This window comes from Hyaena hyaena, unplaced genomic scaffold, assembly GCF_003009895.1.
Source record: "Hyaena hyaena isolate Hyena2069 unplaced genomic scaffold, ASM300989v1 scaffold_147, whole genome shotgun sequence".
Lineage (NCBI taxonomy): Eukaryota > Metazoa > Chordata > Mammalia > Carnivora > Hyaenidae > Hyaena > Hyaena hyaena.
Genome location: NW_024080779.1, coordinates 1,681,045 through 1,708,891, shown reverse-complemented (window position 1 = coordinate 1,708,891; position 27,847 = coordinate 1,681,045). Strand labels below are relative to the sequence as shown.

Sequence of the window (27,847 nt, the reverse complement as noted above, 5' to 3'; positions counted from 1 at the left end):
TCTGAGAGCCTTTATTCTTATTCTTATGCCAACATTCCACCCAGCAGTACTCCCAAGTGAGTTTTTCTGAGGAGGAAAAAAGTAACTTGCAGAAAGAGAAACTTCTCCTATCTGATGTTATAACACATACACCAGGCCTCCTTTCTACCTAATTTCTGTATGAGAAAATTGTTATCCATTTCCATGATGCCAAATGGCGATAGCGCTTGGAAACCAGCGGTGCCTACCTGAGTGATGTCCATTCCCGAGTCACAGCTCAGCGGCTGTGTGGAAGTCAGACCGTTTGAGCCGATTACAGTTGTGACCACAGCATTATCATCAATTCTTCGAATCATGGTCCCATCCACAAAGTAAATGAATCCATGCCTATCAACTGTGATGCCTGGTGGGAAAGAGCAAATGAGCATTAGTAGTCTAGTGGGCCACATTTGCACCAAGATCAGTATTTTGAAAGAAGCCAGAAAAACGGAAAGGCATTTTTAAGACATATGGATTCAATTTTGCTCAGCACAGACAGGACAGTAATGGGAGAGGTTTGTTCGGACACACAGTCACTTCTTTGTGTATTGAGAAGAAATGATAAAACGTAACAGGGGGAAATAAAGCCAGGTCTAATCATTTTGTGTTGTGTAGTTTTACATTTCCACCCCCCAATATGTGCTTACCCCCACAAACAGAAAGAAAAATCCCACTTAAGATAAATGGGAAGAGACCCGGGAGACAGCATATGTTACATTTCTTTTTGGGTGCAGATGCATACGCCGCTGCTTCTTTTCATGGTTGCATTAGAAATAAGTGACTTGGAAGGTATTAAAGTTATTTTCATCAATTCACGCTCAGCTCACAGAGAGTTTGTAATAATTCTGATAAACTGGACTGCTTTTTTCTCTGTATTATCTATTAAGAGGAGTTTGGAGAGCGAAATTATGGTGTCACAAAGGGAATGGTCAAACTTCTAGAAAAAATGAAAGCCAATAAAATTCTCACGGTAGTTTTTACACATTGTGTTAATTACAGCCAGGAAAATATATAATAGTGGGTAGGAGGCTGGGGTTCTAACACTGAATTAGTCACTTCCAACTCTTACGTGACTTTGGTTGTCATTCGTCTCTCCAAATTTTAGCTTCCTCTTTGGTAAAATATGGAAAAGATAATCTGAGATTTTGTGATTTGTAATAAGAAATATATATTTGGCTTTCGTCCCTGTTTTTAACACAGAGCTGCTAAAACTGAAAATTTCCAAAGTGGCAAGAGAGACAAAGGTGTCTTTTATTATGCTAACGAGGGGATGTTTGGACTGCTTGAAGATGGGTTGGTTGCCAAGAGAACCAGCCATCCAGGAAGAGAGGATTGGGACTTTGAGTCCCACCCCCAGACCTCTGGGGAGGGAGAGGAGCTGGAGATTGAGGTCAGTCCCCAATGGCCAATGATTCAGTCAACCACACCTATGTAATAAGGCCTCTATTAAAGGAGAGGCCCCAAAAGGAGAGGCTTTACACAGTTTCTAGGTTGGTGAACACATGGAGATTTGGGGTGAGAGGTGTGCCTGGAGACGGCATGGAGGCTCCACACCCTTTCTCTCACACGTTGCCCTATGTGTCTCTTCCATCTTGGCTGTTCCTGAGTTATGTCCTTTTATAAGAAACCGGTGATCCCAAGTAAAACGTTTCTTTGAGTTCTGTGAGCCCCTCCAGCTCATTAATTGAACCCACGGAGGGAGCCATTGGAACTTCCAATCTATAGCTGGTGACAACCCGGAGGTTTGATTGGCATCTGAAGAGGGTGTGTATGCTGTGGGTGCAGTTTTGTGGGCCTGAGCCCCTCACCTGTGGGAATGGAGTTTCTCCGGGTAGATAGTGTCAGAATTAAGTGAAACTATAGGACACTCAGCTGGTATTTGAGGACTGCTTTGCTGGTGGGCCCCCCACCCCCATGCTGGAAATTGGTCTCAGAACATTGATTACTGCCTTACGTAAGCAAAGGTGACCAACTGTCTTAGTTTGGGATTGAGGCAGGGTTCAGTTCTAAAACTGGGACAGTCCTGGCCAAACTGGGATGAGCTGGTTACTCTTCGCCTAGCTTGTTATAAATATCATATGAAATAATACATTTAAAAAGTGTCAGACATATATAAAGAACATATGGTGTTCCCGCTTCCCTTGGTGCTTTTGACAGTGCTCTTGAAAATAACCACATGGCATTACTTTAACACTAGTCTACAATTTAGTCTTTTCTGATCTCTCCTTTCTCCAGACCTTGTGAAACACAGAACGCATATTAAAGTTGGGAACATCTGTGATAACAAGCATGTCCTTCTAGTGTGTGTTCACATGCACACACATATTCACACACCCAATCATCTTCTGGGCCAAGAGTGAACTCACCTAAAGACAGTTTATAAGCCCAACTTAATAAACTGCTTTTAGATGAACTAATTTGTTGGCAGGAGGTTAATGTTAGACTTGGCTTCGTGGTGTACTTTGATTAATCTTGATGTTCCTCATGAAGTATTAATCCTTAACATCTATAAAAGTTACAGATTCATTTTCACTCTCCCCGAATACCTCTAAAGTCATCTATCTCTGTTTTTGGAGAGTTCTCCAAGGAAACCTGCGTGTCCAAACAAGGGGAATTTCATGCCCGTAAGTCCCTTTTTCAATCTTAGATGCATAAGGACCTTTAAGGAGGTTTTTAAAAGAGACTTTTAAGATTGAGCAGGTCAAAGGATGATGGCAGTCAACAGTTCTTTCATCTCCGGAACATGTGGACTGAGGATGAACCAAGGGCTACCTCTGCTTTTTATTTTTGTTTTGGCGAACTCAGCATCTCGAATTCTTAGTGTTCGGTCTGCCTTGTGGTGCCAGGCCTGTGACTACCTTCTCTGACTCTGTGTTAAATTATCAGTGAGTGTGAACTTTAAAATTTGGTTGTCAGAGGAAGATGGGCTGAAAGATCACGACTCAGGTCTGGAGAGAGAAAGGCTGAGAGCCTGAAGTGTCTGAAATCATGAATTATTTACCAGATACGTACTGAATGTCACTCTGCCAAGTTGTGCGAAGGCCAAAGGACAAAGAATCCGGGTGCACAGAACTAAGAGGAATATCGTGGAAGTGTTGCTCTAACGAGGAGGTGGTAAATTTAGAGATTCTAATTGCTTGAAAGTTGGAACAGATTCATAAAAGGTATAAAGAAATGTATTCCTCCAGGAACTAGTATATTTGGGGAGGTCCTTGCATCTTGATGTGGACACCAGGGAGGGCAATTCTGTTCCCGGGACCACTACATTCCTCACCCTCATCACAGGGTGGACTTCTTGCTGGTTCAGGGAGGGTAATCGTGGACTTTATGTGGTTTTCCACCTTTAAGTTCTGTTAACTTCTAAACACAGGGAATCGCTCTCTCTCTGTTCATGTCAGCTGAATTCCACAGATGAGGCTTATTAAATACTCACTAGTGGCCTTCGGGGCTTATTTGGCTGACAGTTTGTAGGATATTTTTTCATATATTTGTGTAGCAATTTCTTTTATCGTGGTCCAAATTCCAAAAGACTCCGTTATCGTGAGACTCTTTAATTAACGTTGATTGGGTCATATTTATGTTTGGAGTTGAAAAAGAAATAGCAGGAAGGTCTTTGAGGGGCTGTGTGATAGATGCTTTACTAGTGCATGGAGGAGTATTTTGTATGTACATATTTTCATTTCTTCTCATTTTCTTTCTCCAACCAACACATACACACACACACACACACACACACACACACACACACACACACACACAGATTTCCCCAAACAACTAGTTTTACAAACTCTCCACTGATGAGGTTTAAGGGGTATTTAATTTTCACTGAGGTTAAAAACCAAATAGGAAATCCCAGGCAGGAAAAGGAATTATTTTTGCCATTACTTGGAAGGGGGTGGTCTCCCCTCCCATAATGAGTATTGTTATAGCCCTGGGATGTCGATGATGCCATCAGCATGATCTATTACCGTTTGTTAGGCTGAGTGGGAGAAGGTGGCACATGCCCAGTATATTTTAAGCTTTATTTTCAGATATGGAGATGTGAATGATTTCGGAGCACATCAAGCCATCTGGGGCTAGCAAGATCTGCAGATTCAATTGACTTTTATATTTTGGTATTGTTGTACCCAGATTTCCAAAATGTGGTACCTAATGTTGTGGGCATAATCTGTTCCAACGGCCACGTCCGCTGATGCACTTACTGACTTCCAGGGTTTAAAATCGTAACCACTATTCATTTCCACAGCAAGCAAAAGTATATAGATCTCTGAGCTTACCACAAGGTGAAGCAGTGGGTAGGGGAGGGGGTGAAAGGAATACCGCAGATAGCTTGAGTCCCCACCCCACCCCACCTCCAGCAAGGAAAACATCAGGCTCAGACACCCAGGCAGCGTGTTTAGCTTGGAGCACATTTTTACATTTGTGAGAAAATACATAAATCCTTGTAAATTAGTGCATATAATGAAAGCACTGACAGACCATAACCTGGAAGTGTGAATGGTGCTGTCTCCATTCATCAGCATTAAGCCCTAACAAGCTCTTTCTATGGAGGGACCTGCTCATAAATAAAGTGCATCTTGTAAAAAAAATTATTCACAATGTCTTATGCAAAGTAGGGGACATTATATAATATCTGAACTGCAGGCTCCTTTCTCTGTGAAGCATAGCTCTGTATGAAACAGCTGCAAATTACAGGCGAAATTATTTGACTTCTTCCCTTGTCATCTTATCCTCCAATGAATAAATGCTATAATTCTTAAGACGACAATTGCCTAAAGCTGGGGCAGCCTGGATAGTTGCTAATAAATGTATCACCTGTTGGGGCAGAGGACACTGCTGTTCAATACTGAAACAGCAGGGATTTCCTGATGTGAGGTCACTGGGAGCCCAGATGTGGAGGTTAATAGCCTGGAAATAGCAGCTAAAATCCCAAATTAGGTAACAGTGGAGATCAGAGTATTTGGCCGTGCAGAATGCCAATTTCAAACATTGGCAGAAGGCATCTTTGTATTTATTCTATAAAAATTACAGCTGCTGAGGCCACCTACATTTTTATTATTTCTATATTAAAGATGAACCTTCTTTCAGAATATGAGCTATGGAACGTAGTCATAAAATTCTCTCCATCAACAGCCCTAGCAGCCAGAAAATGGAAATACTAGCTTTTTTTCCCCGCTGACACAATGTGCTGTTTAATTTTATGATACAGAGATAAATGGTTAAAATAAACTTTCAGGAAATGTCCTAAATGTAATTTGGTGTCAGCTCAATCTCCAATACTGAGAGGGCAGAATTGTCTAACTGACACTAGCTGTTGATCATAAAGTGCTCTTTAAATCAAAGAGAGATTAAAATATTTTGCTTTGTTTATGTGCAATTCAATTCTCTGAACATTGGTATCGTATGTTGGTCTACATGAATATTCTCCACTAGGCAGAAAAGTCCATTCTCCAACTGATCTGACTACTGTCCACTTAATTACCCGCTAGAATCAGAAAGGGTCAAGTTGCTTCTGCACAGTAAGCCTGTTAAGTTCTCTTGCTAGGTGGCCCCTAAATGGAGCTTCTAGAACTTGGAGGTATTACAAATATCTGTGTGTCACTAGGGTTGGAAGGCAGCTGAGCTTAATGACCACTTGAGATGATTTCACTGTGTGGTTAACAATGAGAAGAGGATTTCTTCAGTAAGAGAGTCTAAAAAACCCATTGTAATATTCCATGACTAGTGAATGGTGCGACTTATTCAATCCGATATTGTTTAAAAAAAAAGTTACAGTATACTGTATACAGTAAAGGTCAATTTCCAAAGGATTTAAGTACAAATTAAAAATGATAAGCATTCAAATGAATATTCTACTGACTGGAATGTCCTTTCTTTCATGACTCAGAAGGTACTTTAAAGGGCTTCAGAGATATGCTTACGCTAGTTAACCGAGAATGCTGGCTGAAAGAAAGGCCAGTTTTTCGCATGTGTCTTCTCTTCGGTTCCTTCTGGTCCTCTCAGAGCTTTGACCTTCAGGGCAAGGCCGAGTGAATGAAGAGCTCTTCTACCTCCACCAGCCAGTACTTTTCTAAAAGTTTACCTCTTTCTCCTAATTTATTAATTCATTAGATTTATTTTGTATCTATTATATGTCAGGTACAGTGCTAGGCACTAGGAGTGCAGCAGAGTAGTATAAAACAGAGCTCAGAAGCTAGCGGCAGAGATGAACCAGGCAATTACAATGCCTTGAGATAAGCATTCGTTTAGAGCATGTCCAGTATGCCATGGGAGCCACCTCGGGGAATGGGCTGGCGAAATGAAGGTCACAAGTGGTGTCTCAGAGTGATAGGTAAGCCAAACCTGAATGATCAGGTTGAGTTCCTGATAGGCCCAGGGTGAAATCCAGGCAAGCACCCCTGAAACCCAGGAAGGCTGACTAATATCACTAACTACAATAGCCATTTTCATTTGCTGGGATGACAAGGCTATTTCAGGCATGGAGCTGGATTCTCTACAGACATTTTTTCATTTAATCCTCATAGCAGCTTTGTGGAGTAGGTATTACTGTCATTTTTCAGATGAGGAGATAGAGGTTCAGAGGCTGAATGACTAATTCAGGTTACCTACCTAGAAAATGCTAGACTTAGCTCATCTGAGTTCAATGTCCACTCTCTCTCTCTTTTTTTAATGTTTATTTTTGAAATAGAGAGATAGAGTGGGAGTGGGAGGAGGGGCAGAGAGAGGGAGACACAGAATCCAAAGCAGGCTCCAGACTCTGAGCTGTCAGCACGGATTCCGACAGGCGGCTTGAACCCCAGAACGGTGAGATCACGACCTGAGTCAAAATCGGATGCTTGACTAAATGAGCCACCCAGGCGCCCCTCAATGTCCAGTCTCTTAATCCCCATCCCATGTAGCCTAAATAGGGCTATCAATCACTTTACCACAGGAGTGGTGTACAAACTCGTTTCAGGAACTTCATGAAATAATCTGCAAAGTGTTTTGTGTGTGGGGAGATTTTATCATGGGGAGACGGTCCATTGCTTTAGTAAACTGCCAAAGTGACTAATGAGCCCTCTCAAAAGATTGTTAAGAATTTTTATATTCCTGTAGATCTCTTGGACTTCTTCAGGATTATCCTTCAAAGAAATTCTGTGGCTTCATCCCCACAAAGCTGGTGAGTTTTGAGAAAGTACTTAGAATTTCCATGTGGTGGGGATTTTGGTAACTTGATGATTGCCCTATGACCTACCACATAAAAGGGAGGTCCAAGGGCACCTGGGTGGCTCAGTCGGTTAAGTACCTATCTTCGGCTCAGGTCATGATCTTGCTGTCCCTGAGTTCGAGACCCGTGTCAGGCTCTGTGCTGACAGCTCAGAGCATGGAGCCTGCCTTGGATTCTGTGTCTCCCTCTCTCTCTGCCCCTCCCCCCTCTCAAAACTAAACATTAAAGATTTCTTTTTTTAAAAGGAGGCCCCAGAAATAAGGGTCACAAACTCCTATGGTGTCAAAGCTTGGGCAGGTGATACCAATTTGTAAGTTAGTGCCAGGGGAGGTTCTAGGGAGAGCTGAGGTTAACTCAAGAGATAGCACGTGCCACTTAAATGCACTCGATCTTTTTTTTCTTAAATAACTTGAGTGTGGGCCAAATTAATTAAATTTTTGAACTGGATTCGTCCTCAAGTTGCCAATTTATGATGCTTGTTAGAGGATAATCAGGAGGAATATATTGTCAGAGAAGGGGCTGCTGTGAGCAGAGAAGATCCATGAACTTGGAGTAAATCTAAAAACCAGTGTAGCACTGCTGTTTAAAGTTATGTCTTGCTACAGAGATTTCCCGTATATCCTCTGCCCCCAGAGAAGCATAGTCTCCTCTACTATCAACATCCCCCACCAGAGTGGTGCATTTGTTACAACTGATGAACTTGCACTGACATGTCATTCTCACCCAAAGTCCACAGTTTACAAAGGACCTCACTCTTGGTGTTGGACATTGTATGGGTCTGGATGAATGTATACGGACATGTATCTACCATTAAAGTTATGTACAGGGCAGTTGCAATATATGAAGATTCTGCTCAGTTTTTCTGTGAACCTAAAACTGCTCAAGAAAATAAATTCTGTTAAAAATTATGCCTGGGAGAAGCACTGTAAAACCAAAGATAATCAAATGTAATTGTGATTCTCATCACTGGAAAATGAAATAACCTGGATGGCTGATGATACAATGCTTGCTAGAAATGCAGCCTCTTTTGTTCCCACCAAGATCAAAGCTTAAAATTTGTGACAAATCTAGTTCATTCTGGTCTCTCTGTTTTCATCAAATTTAGTCAAATCAAACCAGAAAAGCTGAACTCAACTTTGCTTTTGCTCTGCCACCATCCTCTTCCTCATCCTTCCCTCAGAGAGCCCTCCTCCTTTAGTATGGCAGAGACAATGCTATGTATTCAGGTCATCCTATTTTTATTTCTGAGAATAGAGCTAGGTTATATTTCCCAACTTCCTCTGTACTTAGGTGTGGGCAGAAGTGATGCATGCTACTTCTAGGCGTGGCCCCTAACAAAACCTCTGTTTAGCTCCTCCATGGATCACCCTCATCCCCCGTAGGCTAGTCAGATACAAGAAGCATTGATAGTTACTAGATAGAAGGAGTCTGGTTCCTTAAGTCACCACTTGAAGCAGAGATTTTTCCCACCTTCCCAGGAAGACCCATTTGGACTCTGATGTGAGCAAGAAAAAACTACTATCTTGTTGTGTGTGTGTGTGTGTGTGTGTGAGAGAGAGAGAGAGAGAGAGAGAGATTGAGTTCTTATATAGTTGTTAACTTGGCCTATTATATTTACCGACTTAAATCCTATTCATGTTTCCAGGCTTCTACAAGACGTTTCTCTTCCAGAAAGCCTTCCTTTCAAACTCTAGTTCATTCTGGTTTCTCTGTTTTCTAACCTACAGAAGTTTTTTATTTTATTTTTTATTTTAGAGAGAGGGTGAGCAGGATAGAGGGGTGGGGAGGGGGGAGGGGAGAGAGAGAGGAAAGGAGGGAGGGAGAGAGAGTCTTTAACAGGCTGCACACTCAGAGCCCAACTGGGGCTTGATCCCATCACCCCGGGATCACAGGACCTGAGGCAAAATCAAGAGTTGGACATTCAACCAACTGAGCCACCCAGGTGCCCCTGTTTTATTTTTTTTTAAATGTGAATTCTCTAATCATGCTCTGACCAGGAAATAACTCCTTGAGGGCAAAACCAGATTTTATTATGCTTTACTTTTGTATCTTGACAAATCCGGCAGACCCGGGCATAGATGTTCAATAAAACTTGCTGAATTATAGACTTAATTGTCACACATTTACAGATTTTTCTCAACTTATGATGGGGTTATGTCCTGATATACTCATTGTAAGTTGAAAATATTAAGTCTAAAATCATTTAATACACCTTACCTACTGAACATCATAGCTTAACCTAGAGCCTATCTTGGATGTGCTCAGAATACTTATGTTAGCCTACAGTTGGGCAAAATCATCTAAAACAAAGCCTATTTTATCATAAAGTGTTGAATATCTCATATAATTTATTAAATACTGTATGGAAAGAGAAAACTAGAGTGGTTGTGTTTTGCTCGTGATCATGGGGCTGGGAGGTGCGGCTTGCCCAGTATCATGAGAATATTGTACTGCATATTGATAGCCTAGAAATATATCAAAACTCAAAATTCAAAGTCCGGTTTCTACTGAATGCATATTGCTTCTGTGCCATTGTGAAGTCAAAAAAAATCGTAACTTGGGAACTGACTGTACATTGAAATGCGAATAAAATCAAATAAAGCATGCCATGAGGTCAAGAGCTGCACATGAATTTCTCTAACAGTGAGTTTAGAAAGGAGGTAATGATAATTTTTCTCTCTAAAGACCTTTAAGGGGAGTACAGTCCCCTATCAATTAGTGATGATTAGAATACGGGGGGAAAGTGGGTTAGCAACTAAGAACAAATAGAATAAGAACCATGGATCAAGTGGATTAAATTAACTGCACATAAATTTGATCCATGTAACTAGGTGCAATGAATAGCTCAGACTCCCCCAAATCCACTTTGCTCTGTCAACAGCTTTGTGTAATGATCTCGTGATGTCTTCCAGTCTTACCATCTCAAGAGTTACTAAGGAAACAGAAATACCTCAAAATTTTGCCTTCACTATAGACCATGTAAGGAAAAGCATAGAGAACAGTGGCTCTGGGGACACATCAGTGGCTCTGGGGACACATCAGGGGATCTGGGTTCACCTCTGTTATAGTTTAGTCATAGGACATTGAGTAAGGCATTTGACTGCTCAGTGTCTTGATGGCCTAACCCATATCCTACCTACTATACAGGGTAAAATGGCGTGAAGCTCACAGGAGCCAATGAAATGAAAGCACTTTGAAAAGGATGAAGTGCTACTAAGTGGTGTCCCAATTGCTCAGTCATTGCTATAATTCTTTCTGAAAGTGACTTTTTCTAAGCCTAGAATCATGGACAGACATTTCCACATTGGCCCTGCTTCAACACTTTAGGCTTTTCCATGTTGGACAGACGCAGTAGAAGATTTAAGTCCATAAAGCATTATGTTGCCCTTGTAAGTAGCTGAGCTGTCTTGTGTTAGATTCACAGACAAGGCAGTGGTTGAAAACAATTTTGTGAGCTTCGGGATAATGCCGCACTATTGAACTACTGGTATGAAAACCTTTGAGAAGATGGTAAAGTTTTCATGCAGAGAATCAAATAAATGAAACCCCATATTATACAACTGGCTTAGGGAGGTCCTGGGTTAGGGGTGGTGGTGGTCTCTTAATATTTAACAGTAATACCAGACACTAATAATGGTATGAATTTTTTTCCTTCTTTTCAAGAGAGGTGTGTGTGTGTGTGTGTGTGTGTGTGTGTGTGTGTATGTTTAAGAGAGATTGGGGTAAATAGATGGTTCTAGTTCATGTTGAAATGCACATCTCTTATTTTATTTTCGTGCTAGAGTTCTTGTTTAAAAGATGCCTGCAGGCTGAGATTTAAGGGGCCTCTGTACATATGGGCTAAGATAAATGAGGTTTACCAAATGCAAGCTGAATATTTTATATTCCCTCCCCCCCTTGAAAAATTCTTCAAACATCAAGCAACTATATCTGGGACACTACTCAGATACATTGTGAAGAGATGCCTCCGGCATCCTAAGGACACAAACCGCCTCACAAGAACATTATGTGAACAATTAGCCTGAGGAGGGGAAGTTCATTTATTGCCCATGGACCAGCAAAAACCTAATTGTAGTTGCTACACTCTAGGGAAAATGAGTCTCTCTCAAGGTATGTGAATGACCACGACGTTCTAATAAAAAATCAAACTAAGGAGAATACCTTGGCCTGAATACTCAACACAAGCGGGATATGAGGAATTAAGCCTGACAGGGCTTACTATTCACAAAAGTGGGCTAACTCAAGAATAATTAAATTTTCTGTAGGATAATTATTTGCATGTGGTGCCCATTCAAAAACAACACGGAAGGCCCGTTTAAAATTCCTCCAACACCTGTACATCTTGACTAATGAAGTGAACACTAGAATAGTTCACCAAGTCAGAAGTGGTAGACAGTCATTTGCAGGAGGTACAGCAGGGTAGAAAATACTGCATGAATGTGACTTTTAAACCCCTTAAATGGAAGTTTAAGAGACATTTAGGGGACCGATTTGGGCTCAATCAATATATGATTACACACACACACACACACACACACACACACACGACAGCTGAGTAAAAGGAAAAAATTAGGGGCACCTAGGTGGCTCAGTCAGTTGAGCATCCGACTTTGGCTCAGTTCATGATCTCACGGTTTGTGGGTTCGGGACCCGCATCAGGCTCTGTGCTGACAGCTAGCTCAGAGCCTGAAGCCTGTTTCAGATTCTGTATCTCCCTCTCTCTCTCTGATCCTCCCTGCTCAGGGGGTCTCTCTCTCTCTCTCTCTCTCAGAAATAAAAACATTTAAAAAATTTTAAAAAAAGAAAAAAATTAGTCAAAGCTGTTACCTGATGAGACAAACAACTCTTTTGACTTTTTTCTTTCACATTCTCACATACAAGTTTGATCATCTGTAGGCAGAAGGTTTTGTTGAAGGGCATTGAAAACATTGGGGTGTTTAAAGGGGGCCGGTGACTTCCACAGCCATTCCCACCCGTTTTTCCTCTAAATTCAATCACCCAGACACTGTCATGGGAGATATGGGAGGAGGAGTAAGAATCTGGAGGGTAGAGGCTGTGCCGTCTGGTTGAGACGGACTGACTTTCCAGACTTTCCATAATCTCCTGGTGCTCAGGGTTTTCCCTTGTTTACAGGTGAGAGTAAAAGCTGAGCTGCCCATGTCAGTGGATTATGGTAAAGATCAAATAAAATAACATCTATTCTGTCTGGGAAATCTTTCTGAAAGGTTAACACAAGTGATCCTCATATTTACGTTTTTGATTAACTGTTAGCTTACCCACACCATGCTGGGGTTTATCTGCCCCATGATTACCCACTTCAGCACGGCTTGACGTAGAGGTCAGGAGCCTGATGTGTAATTCTGGCAGCATCTCTGGCATGCTGATGCTGATGATCAGTCTGTACGGGGTCCTGCGTTACTTCTCTGGCCCAACTGGTCTATGCACTGGACTCTAAAACGTACCTTTTTCTTTCTTTTTTTTCCTTTTTTTTTTTTGCCATCATGACCTATTTGCCCGCACTAGGTTCCCTGGGATTGGAGGACCCTTTCTTTCTCCTAGTATCCCAATCCTGCTCATCTTTCAAGACACAGTGCAAGTCTAGCGTCAATAATTACAATCCACCGACTGACTCCAAAGTCTTGCAAGTATCTTGATGGAGGGATTTCCTTGTCATTTAAGTCAAACAACTTAACTGTTCTTTTGTGATGGTAGAAATCTTCTGAGCTTATTAGAAGACATGTATTTTACCAATTCAAGTGGGTAGGAATGAGAAACACAACAGATACAGTGCTGTTAGGTTGCAAATCTATCGTCTAGCCTATAACCAAGAGCGCATGGTGTTTTGACTGGACTCTAAAATGCACTTTTGATATGAGTTTGGACCATTTTTAACAAATCCATTTCAGGACCATCCTATCTTTCATAGGAAGGGCTGAGTTATTCATTTCCCATTCAGCCCTTTTTGTTCTCCACTGCCCTACTTTCTCTTCTTTGCCTTGTTCTTTGATCTTATTCTTTTTTTTTTTTTTTTTTGAGTTCACTTAACCTTACCTATCAGGACTAGAGGTCAGAATCTAGTTTCCAGTTTTTCTTTCCCCATGTGTCCAGCTCTTTCTTAGATTCCTTTCCTCCACATCGTTCCCCTTCTGCTCATTTTTCTCTCCCTTTTCCTCCAAATGTCACTCAGCTCTCCATTCTCCAAACCCTTGGAGTGCTTAGAGTTTATATCACACAACCTAATGCTAGCTTACAGTCTTCCCTAAGGATTCCTCTCTTTTCTCCTCAACCAGAGCACATTCTGCTCCTGGACAGGGACTATGTATCTTTTTAGTCCACTTATAATTTCCAAGTTTTCCAATGTAGACCAGATTATTTGCTGGTTGAAAAGCTTAACAAAATGGTGGAGCTGCTCAGTGAACGTGGTTCTTTTTCTAATAAGATCTACTGGGAGCATGATGTGGGTCTGACAGAGTAGCTAAAACCAGTGGGAGTCCTATAAGTAGTATAGTCGTTCACTGACACTAATGTCTTACTGACACCAGTTAAATATATCGAAGTATTACTTACGATGATGGCATTTCTGGACACCTGTTTAATAACCAGGAGGTCTTTGTTGTCACAAGAGATCACTGCAGTGTTTGGTGACAACATTTAAGCTGTGTGCTCCTGCCACACAGGAGTGCTTCATATATTCATAGAATAAATGACTAAGATCTATACTAGAAAGAGAACAATTTGAGAGACTAGGAAAAAAAAATTAGTAACAGCCTGTGAGTCTAAGAAAGGAGGTAAAACACAAGGAAATGGAGGCATTTGAAAATATAGCTAGGGGCGCCTGGGTGGCTCAGCTGGTTAAGTGTCTGACTTTTGATCACGGCTCAGGTCACCATATCACGGTTTGTGAGATGGAGCCCCATGTTGGGCTTTGCAATGACAGCATGGAGACTGCTTGGGATTCTTTCTCCTCTCTCTTTGCCCCTCCCCCACTCATGCCCATATGTGTGCATGCTCTCTTTCTCTCTCTTTCAAAATTAATAAACTTAAAAATACACACACACACACACACACACAGCCAGATACAATTATTGCAGTGGTTCCTTAATTCAAAAATCTCAAGCATTTCTAGAAATTAGGAAGATACCAATTTTGGGCTAATTCAGAAGGCAGTGGTTTTGTTTTTGGGTAACTGACAATATTTTTTTAACATTCAAGTAGATAATTTGAATAAAGTCATGCTGTTAAAATTAGACCAGCTATGCGTGGAAAATAAAATAGGGCCCAGCATTAATTAAAACAAATAAACTAACAGAATAAAACAAAAAAGCACAACAAAGACTTTGAAGGTGCTAAGTGTTGATTTATGGTTTCTCAAAAATTTCAAGCCTAACAGGCTAAAATCATTAGATTTAAAAATAGCCCTTCTTTGGGCCACTCTCCCCGGAAATGCCCCCAGTTTTACTACTCTGGGAAAGGTGGGAAGGTGCCTTTTGAGAGACAAGTCTTAGAGAAGGGTTAGGGTAGCAGTAATCTGCCTACAGTTCTGATTTTACTTTGTTCAAGAAAACACAGAGAAAAGATGATAGAAACCAAAGTAGGTAGTCTTGGCAGAGGCCATTCTGTGATGGGTTTTGGCATTTGGGGAGGGGCAAAGTGGACCTATCAATCTATTACTATGGCTTCAATTTCCATGGGTTACAGATGCCTTCCAAAATGAGGAATGATTCCTGAGCTCTAAGAGAAACTACCGCTGTAATCAGCTTTCTTTCCTGAGTAAATACTGGTAAAATCAGGCACCTACCCACCTTCCTTTCCCCAAAAACCTATAACACAGTCTAACAAGCTTTTTGAAAAACCAAATGGAATAGCTAGTAAATGAAACTGGAAGAAAAATAGAGCAAATAACATTGGGGCTTCCTGGCCAGGCTTTGATACTTGGGGCTTGAAGATAACCTTACATTTGAGTTATTAAGCCTTTGATTCCTCAGGGAGAAACTTCAAATGGGCCAGGACTCACTCCCAAGGAAACAGTGACTTTTTTTGGGCAGCAATAAAGCTGACTCATTCTATTGAGGCTCTTTGATATTGAGGAAGTTCACTGTCAGGTATTTGGGGAACTCCACATATGGACCCACACTAGAGGTGTTGGTGAGGCCCTACAGTCTTGAATCCAATCAGAACAGGAAATAATGGCTGAAAGCTGGCCACAATAGGATGAGGCCTTAAAGACCCTACTCCAGGGCCAAAGCTGCTGTGTGTTCTGATACATGGCTACTTGGGCATCGCAGGTTGTTAAATATTTTGAATATCACCTCTGTATGAGTGAAAGCCTTATTTAAAACGAACCTGTCGCTTTCAATTGTCAGGTATAAATTTGCAAGTTGTTTTCTAAACCCTACTTCTGACTTAGAATTTTATTTAATTATGAAGAATTTCAAATGGTAGACAGCTCAGAAAATAGTATTACATGCTGCCGTGCATCGACCACCCAAATTTCACAGATGTTGACATTCGCTTCACAGATCTCTTTAAAGAAAAAAAAAAAAGGAAATGTTACAGCTACAGCCAAATCCCATGTCCTTATCCCTAGCCTCTTTTTCCCTTCTCTCCCTAGAGGTAACCGCTATCCTGAGGTTAGCGTGCGTCATCCCCATACATGTTCTCACACTTTCCATATACGTATGTATCTACGGGTAACTGCTGCGCCGCCATGTGAATATACTTAATGCCTCAGAATCGTTCACTTAAACATAGCTGAAATCGTAAAATTTATGTCTTATATATTTTACCACTATAATATGCTAATGATATCACACTCTATTTCTTCAGCAATTTTCTCTTTTATTCATGCAACCATATGCTTTGTGGCCATTAATGTTTTACATATAGATCCAGTTAATTTATTTTTGCTGTTATACAATATTCTATCATGTAACTAAGCCTCTACTGATGGATTGTTTTCTTTTTTTACTGTAAAGACATCCTAGCACATGTCTCCATAGGCATGTACGCACTTGTGATTTTCCAAAGCTTTTCCTTCCATCAAGCTTCCACCAGTAAAAAATGATTACATTTTCCCCCCTTTAGTTGCACAATGTATTTTGCAAGCAAATATAAAGAAATTAGGACTGTGAATATTCAATCAATGTAGTTTGGCAGAATTTGAGTATAGTCAAACGGTTTTGAAAGCAAAACTATTATTACTAGCCTTGAAACAATTCCAGTTAATAACACTTGTTAGTTGTAAAACTTATTTACTTATCCTCATTTTCATCTTCATACTTATTTAAGTACTTAATCTGTGCCACGAACTGGCTTACCGCAGGGCGTGTCATTTCATCCTCTGCACAGTCTCCACTTTACTGATGAGAAAACAGTGGCTCAAACATGTTGGTAATAGGTTTGAACTCAGTTTTTTCTGCCTGACTCCAAAGTCTCTCGTTTTAAACTTCTCTAAACACTTCCTGAGTTTTCCGTTTCATGGGGCCCAAAGGAGAAAGACACACGGTATGATTCAAGGGTTATTGAGACGCCTGTCCATCTGCCTTAAAAATACCTTTAGTACTTGGGAGGCTTTTCTGGGAAGGCACAAACCTCAGAGACCCTAAGGAAAATATACTGCCAAATCTGACCATATAGAGTTACAAAACTTCTGTATGGTTAAAAAAGAAGAAATTACAAACTTGGAAAATATTTGCTATGCATATGAGGGACAAAGGATGCTTTTCTAATTGACAAAACATAAAGGTCAACAGCTCGGTAGAAAAACTGGCAGAGTGAATTCACTGAAGAAGAAATACAAATGGTCAGATATAAAATGACATTCAACTTCACTTACAATCAAAGAAACACAAATTAAAGCTACATACAGGAGAGGTGCCTGGGTGGCTCAGCCGGTTGAGCGTCTGACTTCGGCTCATGTCATGATCTCACAGATCATGGGTTTGGGCCCCCGCATCGGGCTCTGTGCTGACTGCCAGCTCAGAGCCTGGAGCCGGTTTCGGATTCTGTATCTCCCTCTCTCTCTGACCCTCCCCTGCTCACGCTCTCTCTCTCAGAAATAAGACATTAAAAAGTTTTTTAAAAAGCTACATACAGGGTACAAGATACTATTTCCTACTGATCAGATGGACATACATTAAAAGGTTTAATGAGAGGTGACTGGGTGGCTCAGTCAGTTGAGCATCTGACTCTTGATTTCGGCTCAGGTCATGATCTCGTGGTTCGTGAGTTTGAGCCCCATGTCGGGCTCGGGGGCTGTCAGCCTGTCAGCACAGAGCCCACTTTGTACCCTCAGTCTCCTTCTCTCTCTGCCCCTTCCTCTCTTAGGCTCTCTCTCAAAAATAAATTAAATTAAACAAACAAAAAAAAAAGGTTTAGTGATACTTAGAGCAGCTAAGGGTATGGCTAAATGGCCACACTCATATACTGTTGATGTAAATGTGTTCAGTCTTTTGGAAGAACAATTTGGTAATCTCTACTACTGCTAAAAATTAACCCTATGTATATATTTACAAAAGTGCTTCTATATATATGAACTAGGTTGTTCAGCGCAGCACATTAGTGATAAAAGATTTTTTTAAAAAAGGCAACAACATATTCATCAAGAAGCATATGACTTAATCAATTATGGTATACCCATATGCTGTAATATTAGATAGCTCTTAAAAACAAAGAGGTGGATATGTACATACGTCAAGACATTTTATTAAATGAAAGAAGCAGGGTAGAGAATCATCTATGTGGTACAATTCCTTTCATGTAAGGGAAAAAATAGAAAGGTCTCAAAGGAATCACAAACTGTTAACACTGGTTACCTTTAAAAGGAAGAAGTGAGTTGTGTGCATTTATGGTGAAGAAGCCTGGCATTTGCTTTTTGTACCTTTGTATACAGTTCAAACTTTCAAACCATAGACATATATTACTTTTATATTTTTTATGTTTCAATATCAACAGAACTTAGCTAGATGGTAAGATTACAGGCCATTTTAATTTGTATTCTTTATACATCTTTTTATTCTTCTTAATGTTTATTTTTGAGAGAGGGAGAGAAAGAGAGAGAGAGAGAGAGAATGAGCAGGGGAGGGGAGGGGCGAAGAGAGGGAGAGGGAGAGAGAGAGAGAGAGAGAGAGAATCCCAAGCTGGTCCCTCACTGTCAGTGCAGAGCCTGATGCGGGCTCGACCCATATACCATGAGATCATGACCTGAGACAAAATCAAGAATTGGACGCTTAACTGATTGAGCTTACAGGTGCCCCTATATTTCTTTTACTTAAAAAATAATAAATTTAATTAAAATATCTTTTACTACTGGCCCCCCAGGATGCCTTCGGAGATTTCATTTAGGTTTCTTCCTTGACTTACAGTATTAACCCTTCCACGAGTCTCCGGTATTGTGCTCAGATCGGAGTACCCCAGTGTCAACCATCAGTACTACAACACCCCTGCTGGAGAGCTGTCGTCTATGAAAGCAAAGAAACCCGAGTCCTCAGAGATTGGCCATAGGACAGGACAATGTGCATGTGTGCGCGTGTGTGCACATGCATGCATATGTATTTTAAAATAACATGTTTTGTCTTTTGTTGAATTATAAAAATAATACATGTTTAGAAAACTAAGGAAAAAAATAAAATCACTTAACATTCCTTATGCAGCAATTCTCACCGCTAACATTTAGATAAACTTCCTTTTGCACTTTTTCTCTGTATGTACACAGTACCCCGGTACCCTAACAGAAGTAGCAGCACACAGTTTATACAGATTGCATTCTGAACTTTCCACTGAATACCACTTTGTGAGTATTTTCTTTATACCTGCAAGAGTGTGCCAAGGTTTGAGGACAGTGGGAGTGGTCTGTCCCAGGTCCCGACAGTAAGGGGAGTGAATTTTCAGTAGAAATGGTAAAAACAATAATGAAACTGATGAGTAGCAGGTCTGTATTTACTGTCACCATCCATAGGAAATTCAAAACAATGTCATGGATGAAATAAATATTCCTCTTACTGTCCCATCCCCCTTTCGTTTACCACTGTGGGATGCCCGGTTCTGAGTAGAGGGTGGGAAGTGAATAGGGTGCATTTCTATGCAGGGGAGACAGGTTGAGGGTTGGAGCAAGGGCTTCATGTCCCACTTTATCAGTGTGCTGCTTAGGCTCATCTGGCTTAGATAACTTTAGAGATAATCTGCTGGATTTAAAACAAAACAAACCCTAGCAGCTGTTTTTCTTATGTGCATATAACTTAAGTCATTAGTGTCTTCATAACACTGGTCTAAATGCCTTGTGTGGTGCCATCTATAATATTTGGGCTGAAGTGGCCAAAAAAATGCAATCAACTCATCAATTATAAAAGACAAATGGGCTTCCTGACTCCATTTCCAGCTGTGTTTTAGCTCTTGATGATGTTAAAATCGTGGATATCCAAAGACATCTGGGGTTGCTGCATGTTGTTGTTTCACACTCTATACCTGCATCCAGTGTCGCTGGAGGATCAATGAAACTAAAAACGTCTTCTGATGACTCCTCTGTTGTGGAGTGAATGTTCTGGATTCTCTGGGAAGTCAACGCATTGCAGATTTCAGATTCCTTCGAGAATCAGCAAAGCATGCTAGGCTCAGAAGGAAAGGACCTCCTCTTTTCTTTGATTTGATAGTCAGCTCCATGCATTTGGTAAACTTGAAATTATTGGGCCATCTTGTATTGATGGGAGAGCAATATGGGGCCATGATCAAAGGTTTAGCTCTAACACAGTTTCATGTTTTAGAATCTTAAAAACAAACATCTTGCACTGAAAGAAATTTCCTAATTAACTTCTGAAGAATTTGTACATTAAAACATCTTACCCTGCTGGAGAAGACTGATAAAGCAAACGTACTACCTTCTGCTGAAGAGAAACTGTATTTAGAAGGAACTTGCTATTCTCATAAAACTTTTAATAGGAAGAAGTGAATCAAATTCCTTAATTACCATTTTATGGTTGGTAAAAGGGCAAATTACATGCCATCCATTTCTAAACTTCTAAATGTCTCTGGTGCTTTTAATTAAAGCTGCCATCTAGAAACTACTAAAGCAATTTTATGCAATTAGTTATTTATAGGTTACCATAATACACCACTCAAAATATGATTTAAGTGATTTGCAGTCTGTTAGTGTGTGATCTCTGTTTGGTGGGGTGGGGGTTCTTTTTATCAGCTGAGGTGATTCTTAAGTGGACAGAGAAGAAAGATGTCGTGCCGAGGAGCTGTGACACGGAAGCAAAGTTATCTGGGCCAGTGATCTAAATAAAAAGAGGAAGAATCATAATTCCGTGCTGTTTGTCTTGATATGTAGGGTTCTATGTTTCATTTTAGACACTACTAAAGAGGAGAAGTCTATCATTGCTATTTCTCCATCTCTCCCTGCTTTGTCACCATTCTGCTGGACACCTCGCATCACATTTCCCCACGCCGCCTAGACCAGCTCCCACCTTGGCTTGTCCCCCTTAAGTGATCTCATGTATTCAAACACATCCATCCTGTGCTCTATGCCCTTGAGGCCCCCATAAAGTGTTTGAATGAGGAATTAAGGTTTTGCGCTCCCAGGCAATACCCTGCACTAAACACGGTAGTTCGTATCTGAAGAATACCCTTATGGAGTGAATTTAATGGTGAAACGGTAAGCTCCTACGGGAATTACGTTGGTTGGGTGGCCCTTCATGGGCTTCTCAAAATACAGCACGTACGGGAAGCAGCACTAGAATTACTGCACCTCAAGGTTGTGATGGATTAACTAGTCAAATCACATACAATACCTGAATCCCACCCTACCTTGACTCTTGCTTCTTAGAAATGATCAAGTCTCAGGCTGACCTACAAGGACATGGCACTTGCCTCTTTCCTAAGTAACTTATCCCATGTTTGGGGGACTATTATATGAAGTATTATTATTAGCAACACAACCGCAAGGCTGATCATAATGGCAGGTGGCATTTAAGGTGTACACACTACATGCTGGGCTGTGCACTTTACAATGCACTTCACATGTATTACCAAACACTGTTGTGTAGGCACTATTAACTAGTATTCTAACTTCACAGATGAGGAAGCCACAGCTCAGGGAATTTAGGTGACTTATTCAAGGTCACACACTTAATGAGCGGTGAATCAGGGATTTGCTTTCAGTTCTGTTGGACTCCAGAACCTGGGCATTTTTTTCTTATAGTATTTGGCCTCTAAAATATTATCTCTGTGTTTGCTAGAATATTATGCATGCATGAAAATTAAAATAAATGCAGAAGAAAAAGTCATTTAATAATGCATTTGTAGCTTTATAAAACTTAAATGAACTTATTACAGGTTTCTCGGTATTAGCCATTGATGTTTCCTGGACCAATTACCCAAGGCTAAGCGTATGTGCCTCCCTCTTGTCTGACTTCTCCACAGCAACAGCTGATGGCTTTAAGATTCTGACAGAATAGGCAGGAAGGTTCTCAAGTTCCAGCTGCTGACATAATATAAGGTCAAATCTTTTGACCGTCATAAGCAGATGCATTAGAACAACTACCAGGAACACATTAAGCTCACATTCTGATTGCATATAGACACTAAGTCCTCTGGTATAGATACCATAAACTCAGAGATCAAAGACATAGTTAGGCAAGAAATCTCCAGAAGCGGACATAGCATGAGATCACTGAGCAATAAGGAACAAATATTTTGCCTGAATTTTAAGGCTTTGTCAAACACATTTTTCTTAAGGCACCTCTGATTCTAAGACAAGGACATGGGAAGAAAGCCCTCATGGAAAATGCCTTGAAGCTGACCTGGGAATTTGGCCAGGGGTGAGAGAATGCTGATCTTACCCAGAAAGACTTCTTAGCTAATTGGCTCTTCTAAATCTCTCTCATGTACCTTAAGGCCTTACTTTACTTCCTCATTTTTAGTAGAACAGATCAATTCTCAGAGAACACTGAGGCTATCAGAATGGAGTACGATCAACTTTCTAGCTCCTTCTACCTACAGACTTATCTTCATCACCGTACCTACCATTATTTTAGAATGGTCTCTCCAATCTCCCCTCCCTTTCAAGGCCTAGTCCCTCCCAGCTTCTCCAGACCTGGTTTCATCATTTATTTTCTATCTTCTTTATCTTTCCATTTACCTATAACCATTGCCATGTCTCCTATAGATAAAGCCTCCCCTGAGTGCTCTGTCCTCTCACTTCTTATCACCATACCTCTCACATCTGAATTTCTCGGAAGAGTGATCTTCACTAGAGGTATTTCCTTTCTCTCCTCTTGTTGGCTCATTAAAGTACTGTGATTTGGCTTCCGTCCCTATGGCTCCTCAAACCACTAATAGCAGGGTCACCAACAAACTCCTCATTGCCTAATCCAATGGCTACAAATGTGTAACATTTCATACTGTTTTCTACACCTTCTTAAAACAAAGGATTCCTTTGTCTTCCTGGATACCAAGCTCTCTGTTCACGTCTTTTTCTTCTGAAGGTTTCTTTTGTCTCCATTAGATTCCCCTCCATCGTGTGCCTATAAATGTCAGTATGTTCTATGATTTCTTTGCCCCAGACTTACTCTAGTGAATATACAGCCTTGTCATCAAAACAATTTATCAACAATGCATGTGTTGGATGATTATGTCACTCTCTCACTTCAAATCCTTTGCCTATAGGATAAAGTCAGAACTTCCTATTCCTGTTCCTGCTCTTCCTATTACCTGTGGATATTTTTACTTCAACAATACTGATTTATTTGTAGGTTCCCACATATACCATTTATTTTCCTCATGTTGTGGCTTGCCTGCCTGGAATTTTGGTGAGGGCTGGCCTTAGTGTCAATCCAAATGGTTACGCCACCGTGATGGATCAGATACTAAAGGAATTTAGGAAAAATCTTACTGCTCTCCATTGCATAGGAGAACCAAAGGAACATTCTCATACGTGTTTGTGCACTATATTCTCTCCCTCACAGACACTGGTGACATCAGCAAAATGTCACCACTTAGATAGTTCTAGCATCTTTCCATTAACCTCAAATTTAGAATATCATGTAGATGCTGGAGGAATCAGTAGAGCTTCAGGATGTACCTGAGATATATCTGTGTAGGGACAAAACCAGATAGTTTTTGTCTAGACTTTCTCATCCTGAGATTTCTTAATTGTTAATAAAGTTAAAGTGACTCCTGTATGATTAGTGTCATGAATACCCTAAAAGCACTTCTGGCAGCTGTCAAGATTTACGGATCATTTCCCTCCTAGGGAATGGTTCAGGAGCTTTTCACACTCATCTGGATACTGCCTAAGCCCCACTGAGTTCTGAGGTCAGTTTGCTTAAAGATGCACATGGAAACAGAGATAGAATCCATGGCGAGGTCCAAGAGAACCAAATTAAGTCATTGATTAATTTCATCTTGTCCAGTCACTCCTTCACCCTCTGTAACTACTTAAAAAAATAATTGTATTCAGCTTGTCACAAATTTTATTTTATATTCCCACCTAGTACCATTTCACATTCTACTTAAGTGCTTGGTCATCTATTACATGACTCATTAGTTTGAGTTCTCTGTAGAATTAAAGAAAGTTGCAGTAAAAATAATAAATGGAACCTAAGTTTCAACTACATCATCCATGCATGTTTTAAAAGCATCTTTCAAAGTCAATTCAAACTCATATACAATGCCAGGGATTAGCACACCATCAGCCTCTTTGCTAAACTTTTTCCTTGCCCCATTACATTGAAGTATTGATGAGTAAAATGGCAAATGTTTCTCTTTATTGGGATTCAACTCAAAGTGCGTAAAACTGGATCAGATAAAGACTTATTCCCAGGAGAAGTACCCAGGGGCTATCTTATATGAAATTCTGTTCAGGGAGACTTTCATTTTTCCTTCAAATTTGTAGTTACCAGTTGTAATCAAGAAATTTAATAAAGTCAAGGTTTCCTGCCTCCATCCCTTAAGAACAAGTTGGTGAAGTTCTTAACTGCAGAATCTTCCAAAGAGATGTAACAAGGTTTCCTGAAGATTTACTTGAATAATTACTTTTAAAGGGTATGTAAATGCTGTGTAGTGCACTATGAGTACACCACTAGGTCAGAAAAAAAAAATCAGAGAAATAGGTTTAAGAGGAACAGGAACTAGAATAAATGTCATTTATCTTGCAAATAAAAATATTTTATTCCTTTTGACTATGTGTCATTAGATTAAGAAGCATCTTCCAATATTTCCTACCTCCTAGGGAAGCCAAAAGAGATCATGAATTTTAGCTGAAAGACAGGCAGTGAGGTATAGTGGAGGCATCACAGGCCTCTTTTTTTCCATCCTAGTGCTGAATTCCAGTGTTATCTGTAAACTGTGTGAACCTGGGTAAATTTCTTAACCTATCCGAGTCTCAGCTTCCTTATCTGTAAAACTGGGGGTAATGTGATTTACCCCGTACATCATTGTGGACATTAACGACTGTAAAATATATGGCACAATATAAGTTAACAGCTATAGTTATTTTAATACATTAGAGCTGGGAGGGAGATCATCCTACAACCTCAAGTTTACAATTGAGGCATCTCAGTATCCAGTGTTCAAATGACTAGTCCAGTGTAACAGAACTAGTCAATGGCACCATTACGTCTATTTTAGTGTTCATGGGTATGAAACCACAGCGAGGTCCCGTGACTTACACAGGGTCATCTGGAGAAACACTGGCATTACATGGATTGAACAAGAAAGTGTAGATTCCCTAACCTGGCATTCGTTACAATTTGCTGCCATTTTTGGGGGAAAAAAAAAAAACATTCCCGTGGCTTGTGACCTTTTACCTTTTGCTGACTGGTTTTTAATCCCATCTGATAATTTATTCCGACGTTAGGACGAATGATCTCAAAAGGAAATTTTATTTCATCCTATTTTTAGAACAGATTCAGAAAATAAATGAGCTGTCTTGCAGATTAACATTTATTTGACTTACCTTGCATAATTAAGGACATGTTGGAGAGCCTGCCTATAATTGCAATATGTTGCTTGTTAAAGTCTTAGAGCAAGCTCTCTTTCTTAACCTAGAAATTGTACTCCCTAGATGTACATTTCCATTTTCTACTGATCCACAGCTTTTCTTTATTAGCTTCTAGGTGGAGAGAAAAATCAAACTTCTCCTTAAAGAAATCCATTAAACATTTGCTGTCTTCTATGGGGGAAGGAAGAAGAAGCTGAGGTGCATGGTAGTTGTAAAGCAAAAAACAAACAAATTGGTCTTTCTTGAGAGATAAAGAACCTGCAGGAGAACCTCAAAGACATCATTAGCAATTAGCAATACTCTCCCCTCAATTTGCACACTGTGTTTTAATGACTTCTTGCATGATTTTTCCTTCCTCTACAGAAGTCTATGAAATTGCCCTGCAGCATTCCATATAATGAGAATCTCACTTCTGAGTCACTGCCAAGGGCAAGTGCTGTCTGTATTCGGCAAGGAGATGGGTGCCCTGGCTAAGCATCTAAGTGTTCGGACTGGCAATGTCAAGAGCAACTGATGTCTGGACACCGGTTCTGCCATCTGAGTGATTCTGAAGATCTCTAACAGGGTCTTCAAATACTGTTAACACGGTTGAAGAAGACATGGTGGATACTTAGTGTGAGCCACATAGTCCCCTCCTTTCAATATCCTTGTTCACTCACTGGATCAGAGCAGATGTTGCCAACATCAGCTTCAGCATGTTAGGTGAAAGCTGTCTTGGATGGATTAGACATTTAGCTCTCTGAAGGCTGGGACAGATGTTCTTAGGGCCACTGCCCGCTTCGGGATGAATAAAGTGTACTGCATTATTATAAAGGCCACTCTTAGAAAGAAAGATGAGTAAATCAAGCCAAAGGAAAATGTACTACTAGCTATGACAAGAAGAAAAACTTAGTTTAATATTATCTTTAATAGATAGATAAATTTTGGCACTCTTATTACTGATGCTTTAAGAGTTCATGTAAATCCTGTTCATCAGGACTCTATTATTGCTGCTTTCCAAGCAAAGAAAAAAACCCGCAGTGATCCAATTATTTGTTCTATTTGAAAAAGCTGAGATATTCATCCTTTATGTGGCAGGTTGAATGTGGTAGGTGAGATGAGTGGTTTTCATTTGAGCGGCAACACAGGAGGATGTCAATTTCAGGCACAATACAAGCTTGATTCCTCCCTGTTTCTTATGCAGAAATCTTTATAATACCTGCATGAGTTTTAAATCAGTGTAAAAGGTGGGACCCAGCCTGATATATATTTCCTTGAAAGATGAGCTGATTATATGTTGCACCTGAGTTATGCATTCACTCATCAAGTATTTACTGTGGACCTACTATGTGTAAGGAATGAGAGCTGGCACAAGAAAGGAAGATACATTTTAAAAACACTTTACCATGATATTTGGGGGGGGGGGCTTATAGTCCCTTTGAGAAAAAAGGGAATTTTTAAAGCACAATTGAAATTCCTTTTAGGAATACTTGGTATAGATAAAAGTTACCTAACTGATCAGTTATACAACGGACATGTACGTGGATCCCACACTGCACAAGACATTGCTGGGGAAGTGGGGGAGATGCGAAAGAAATATTAGATGTAGTTTCTCAGCTCAAGTAGTTTACCTTGGTAATAAAAAACTTCCTATTCAAGAATGAACTGGAAAGTAAAAGGCGGCAAAATATAATCAGGTGGTAATTGGGTGGTGTAGACACTGTTAGAGAAATTCAGATTTAATGGGCTAGGGTTAGCTAGAGGGGCTTTATGAAAGACATAGGACTTGAATATGGCCTTGAAAAAAGGGAAGGCTTTAAACTCTGATTATAGTTGGAATTTAATCCCCATATGGCAAATGTCAAATGGCTAAAGAGTAACCTCTTAAAATTTGAAATAATAAGTGACCATCTAACAGATGAAACACATTGACCTCACTATATTTTTTGGCATGAAAAGATGTTCATAATATATTAAGTGTGAAAAGAAGATTATAGAACAGCATTCTATATGATGAATCCATTACTAGAAAATAAAATACATGATATGCATAGAAAAAAGTCTAGAAGGATATATGCCAAAATGTTAACAGTTGCCTTCTATATGTTGGTAGGATTATGGGTGACTTTAATAAAAATATATTTTTTGCACTCCCTTTTTTCTAATTTTTTCTGCAACCAAGGTGTTTTATCTGTGTCATAGTTTAAAAAGACCACACTGGCTTCTTAAAACCCACCAAAATGAATACTTCATAAAACCTACGAAAATAAAAGCACACATACACACACACCACTGTGGAGAAGGAACAGAGAATACTGATTAAATAATTAAAGAGATCAGGTGGATGAGATAGAGTAACAGACTTAAAGGTGACTGTCCTTCAGCTTAGTGGCCTAAGATGGAAATATGATCCAAGTCTATAAAATCTTGAAGCTGATTGAGAGAACACAGATTTATTCACAAGTCCCAAGCAACAGAACTGAGGATTGGCTTTTGAAGACTGAGAAGTAAATTTAGGACAAACAAAAGTAAGGCTGAGCTCCCGTAGAAGGCAAAAAAAAAAAAAAAAGAAAAAAATTGGAATCTGTTATCTTAGGGAGAATATAAATTAAAAGTACAAACAGCTTCAAGAGTGATTTAGATAAATT

The 27,847-nt window shown here is 40.1% G+C and overlaps 1 protein-coding gene across 3 annotated transcripts in view; it reads right to left on the bottom strand.

Annotated features, from left to right (window-relative positions):
* The window catches only part of TENM1 (teneurin transmembrane protein 1), a 560,608-nt gene that overhangs the window by 76,681 nt on the left and 456,080 nt on the right, over positions 1-27,847 (bottom strand). For all 3 annotated transcript variants that reach the window (XM_039238819.1, XM_039238821.1, XM_039238820.1), the window contains one exon: positions 228-382. In XM_039238819.1, the coding sequence (XP_039094750.1) occupies positions 228-382 (155 nt within the window). The remainder of the gene's footprint in view (positions 1-227; positions 383-27,847) is intronic.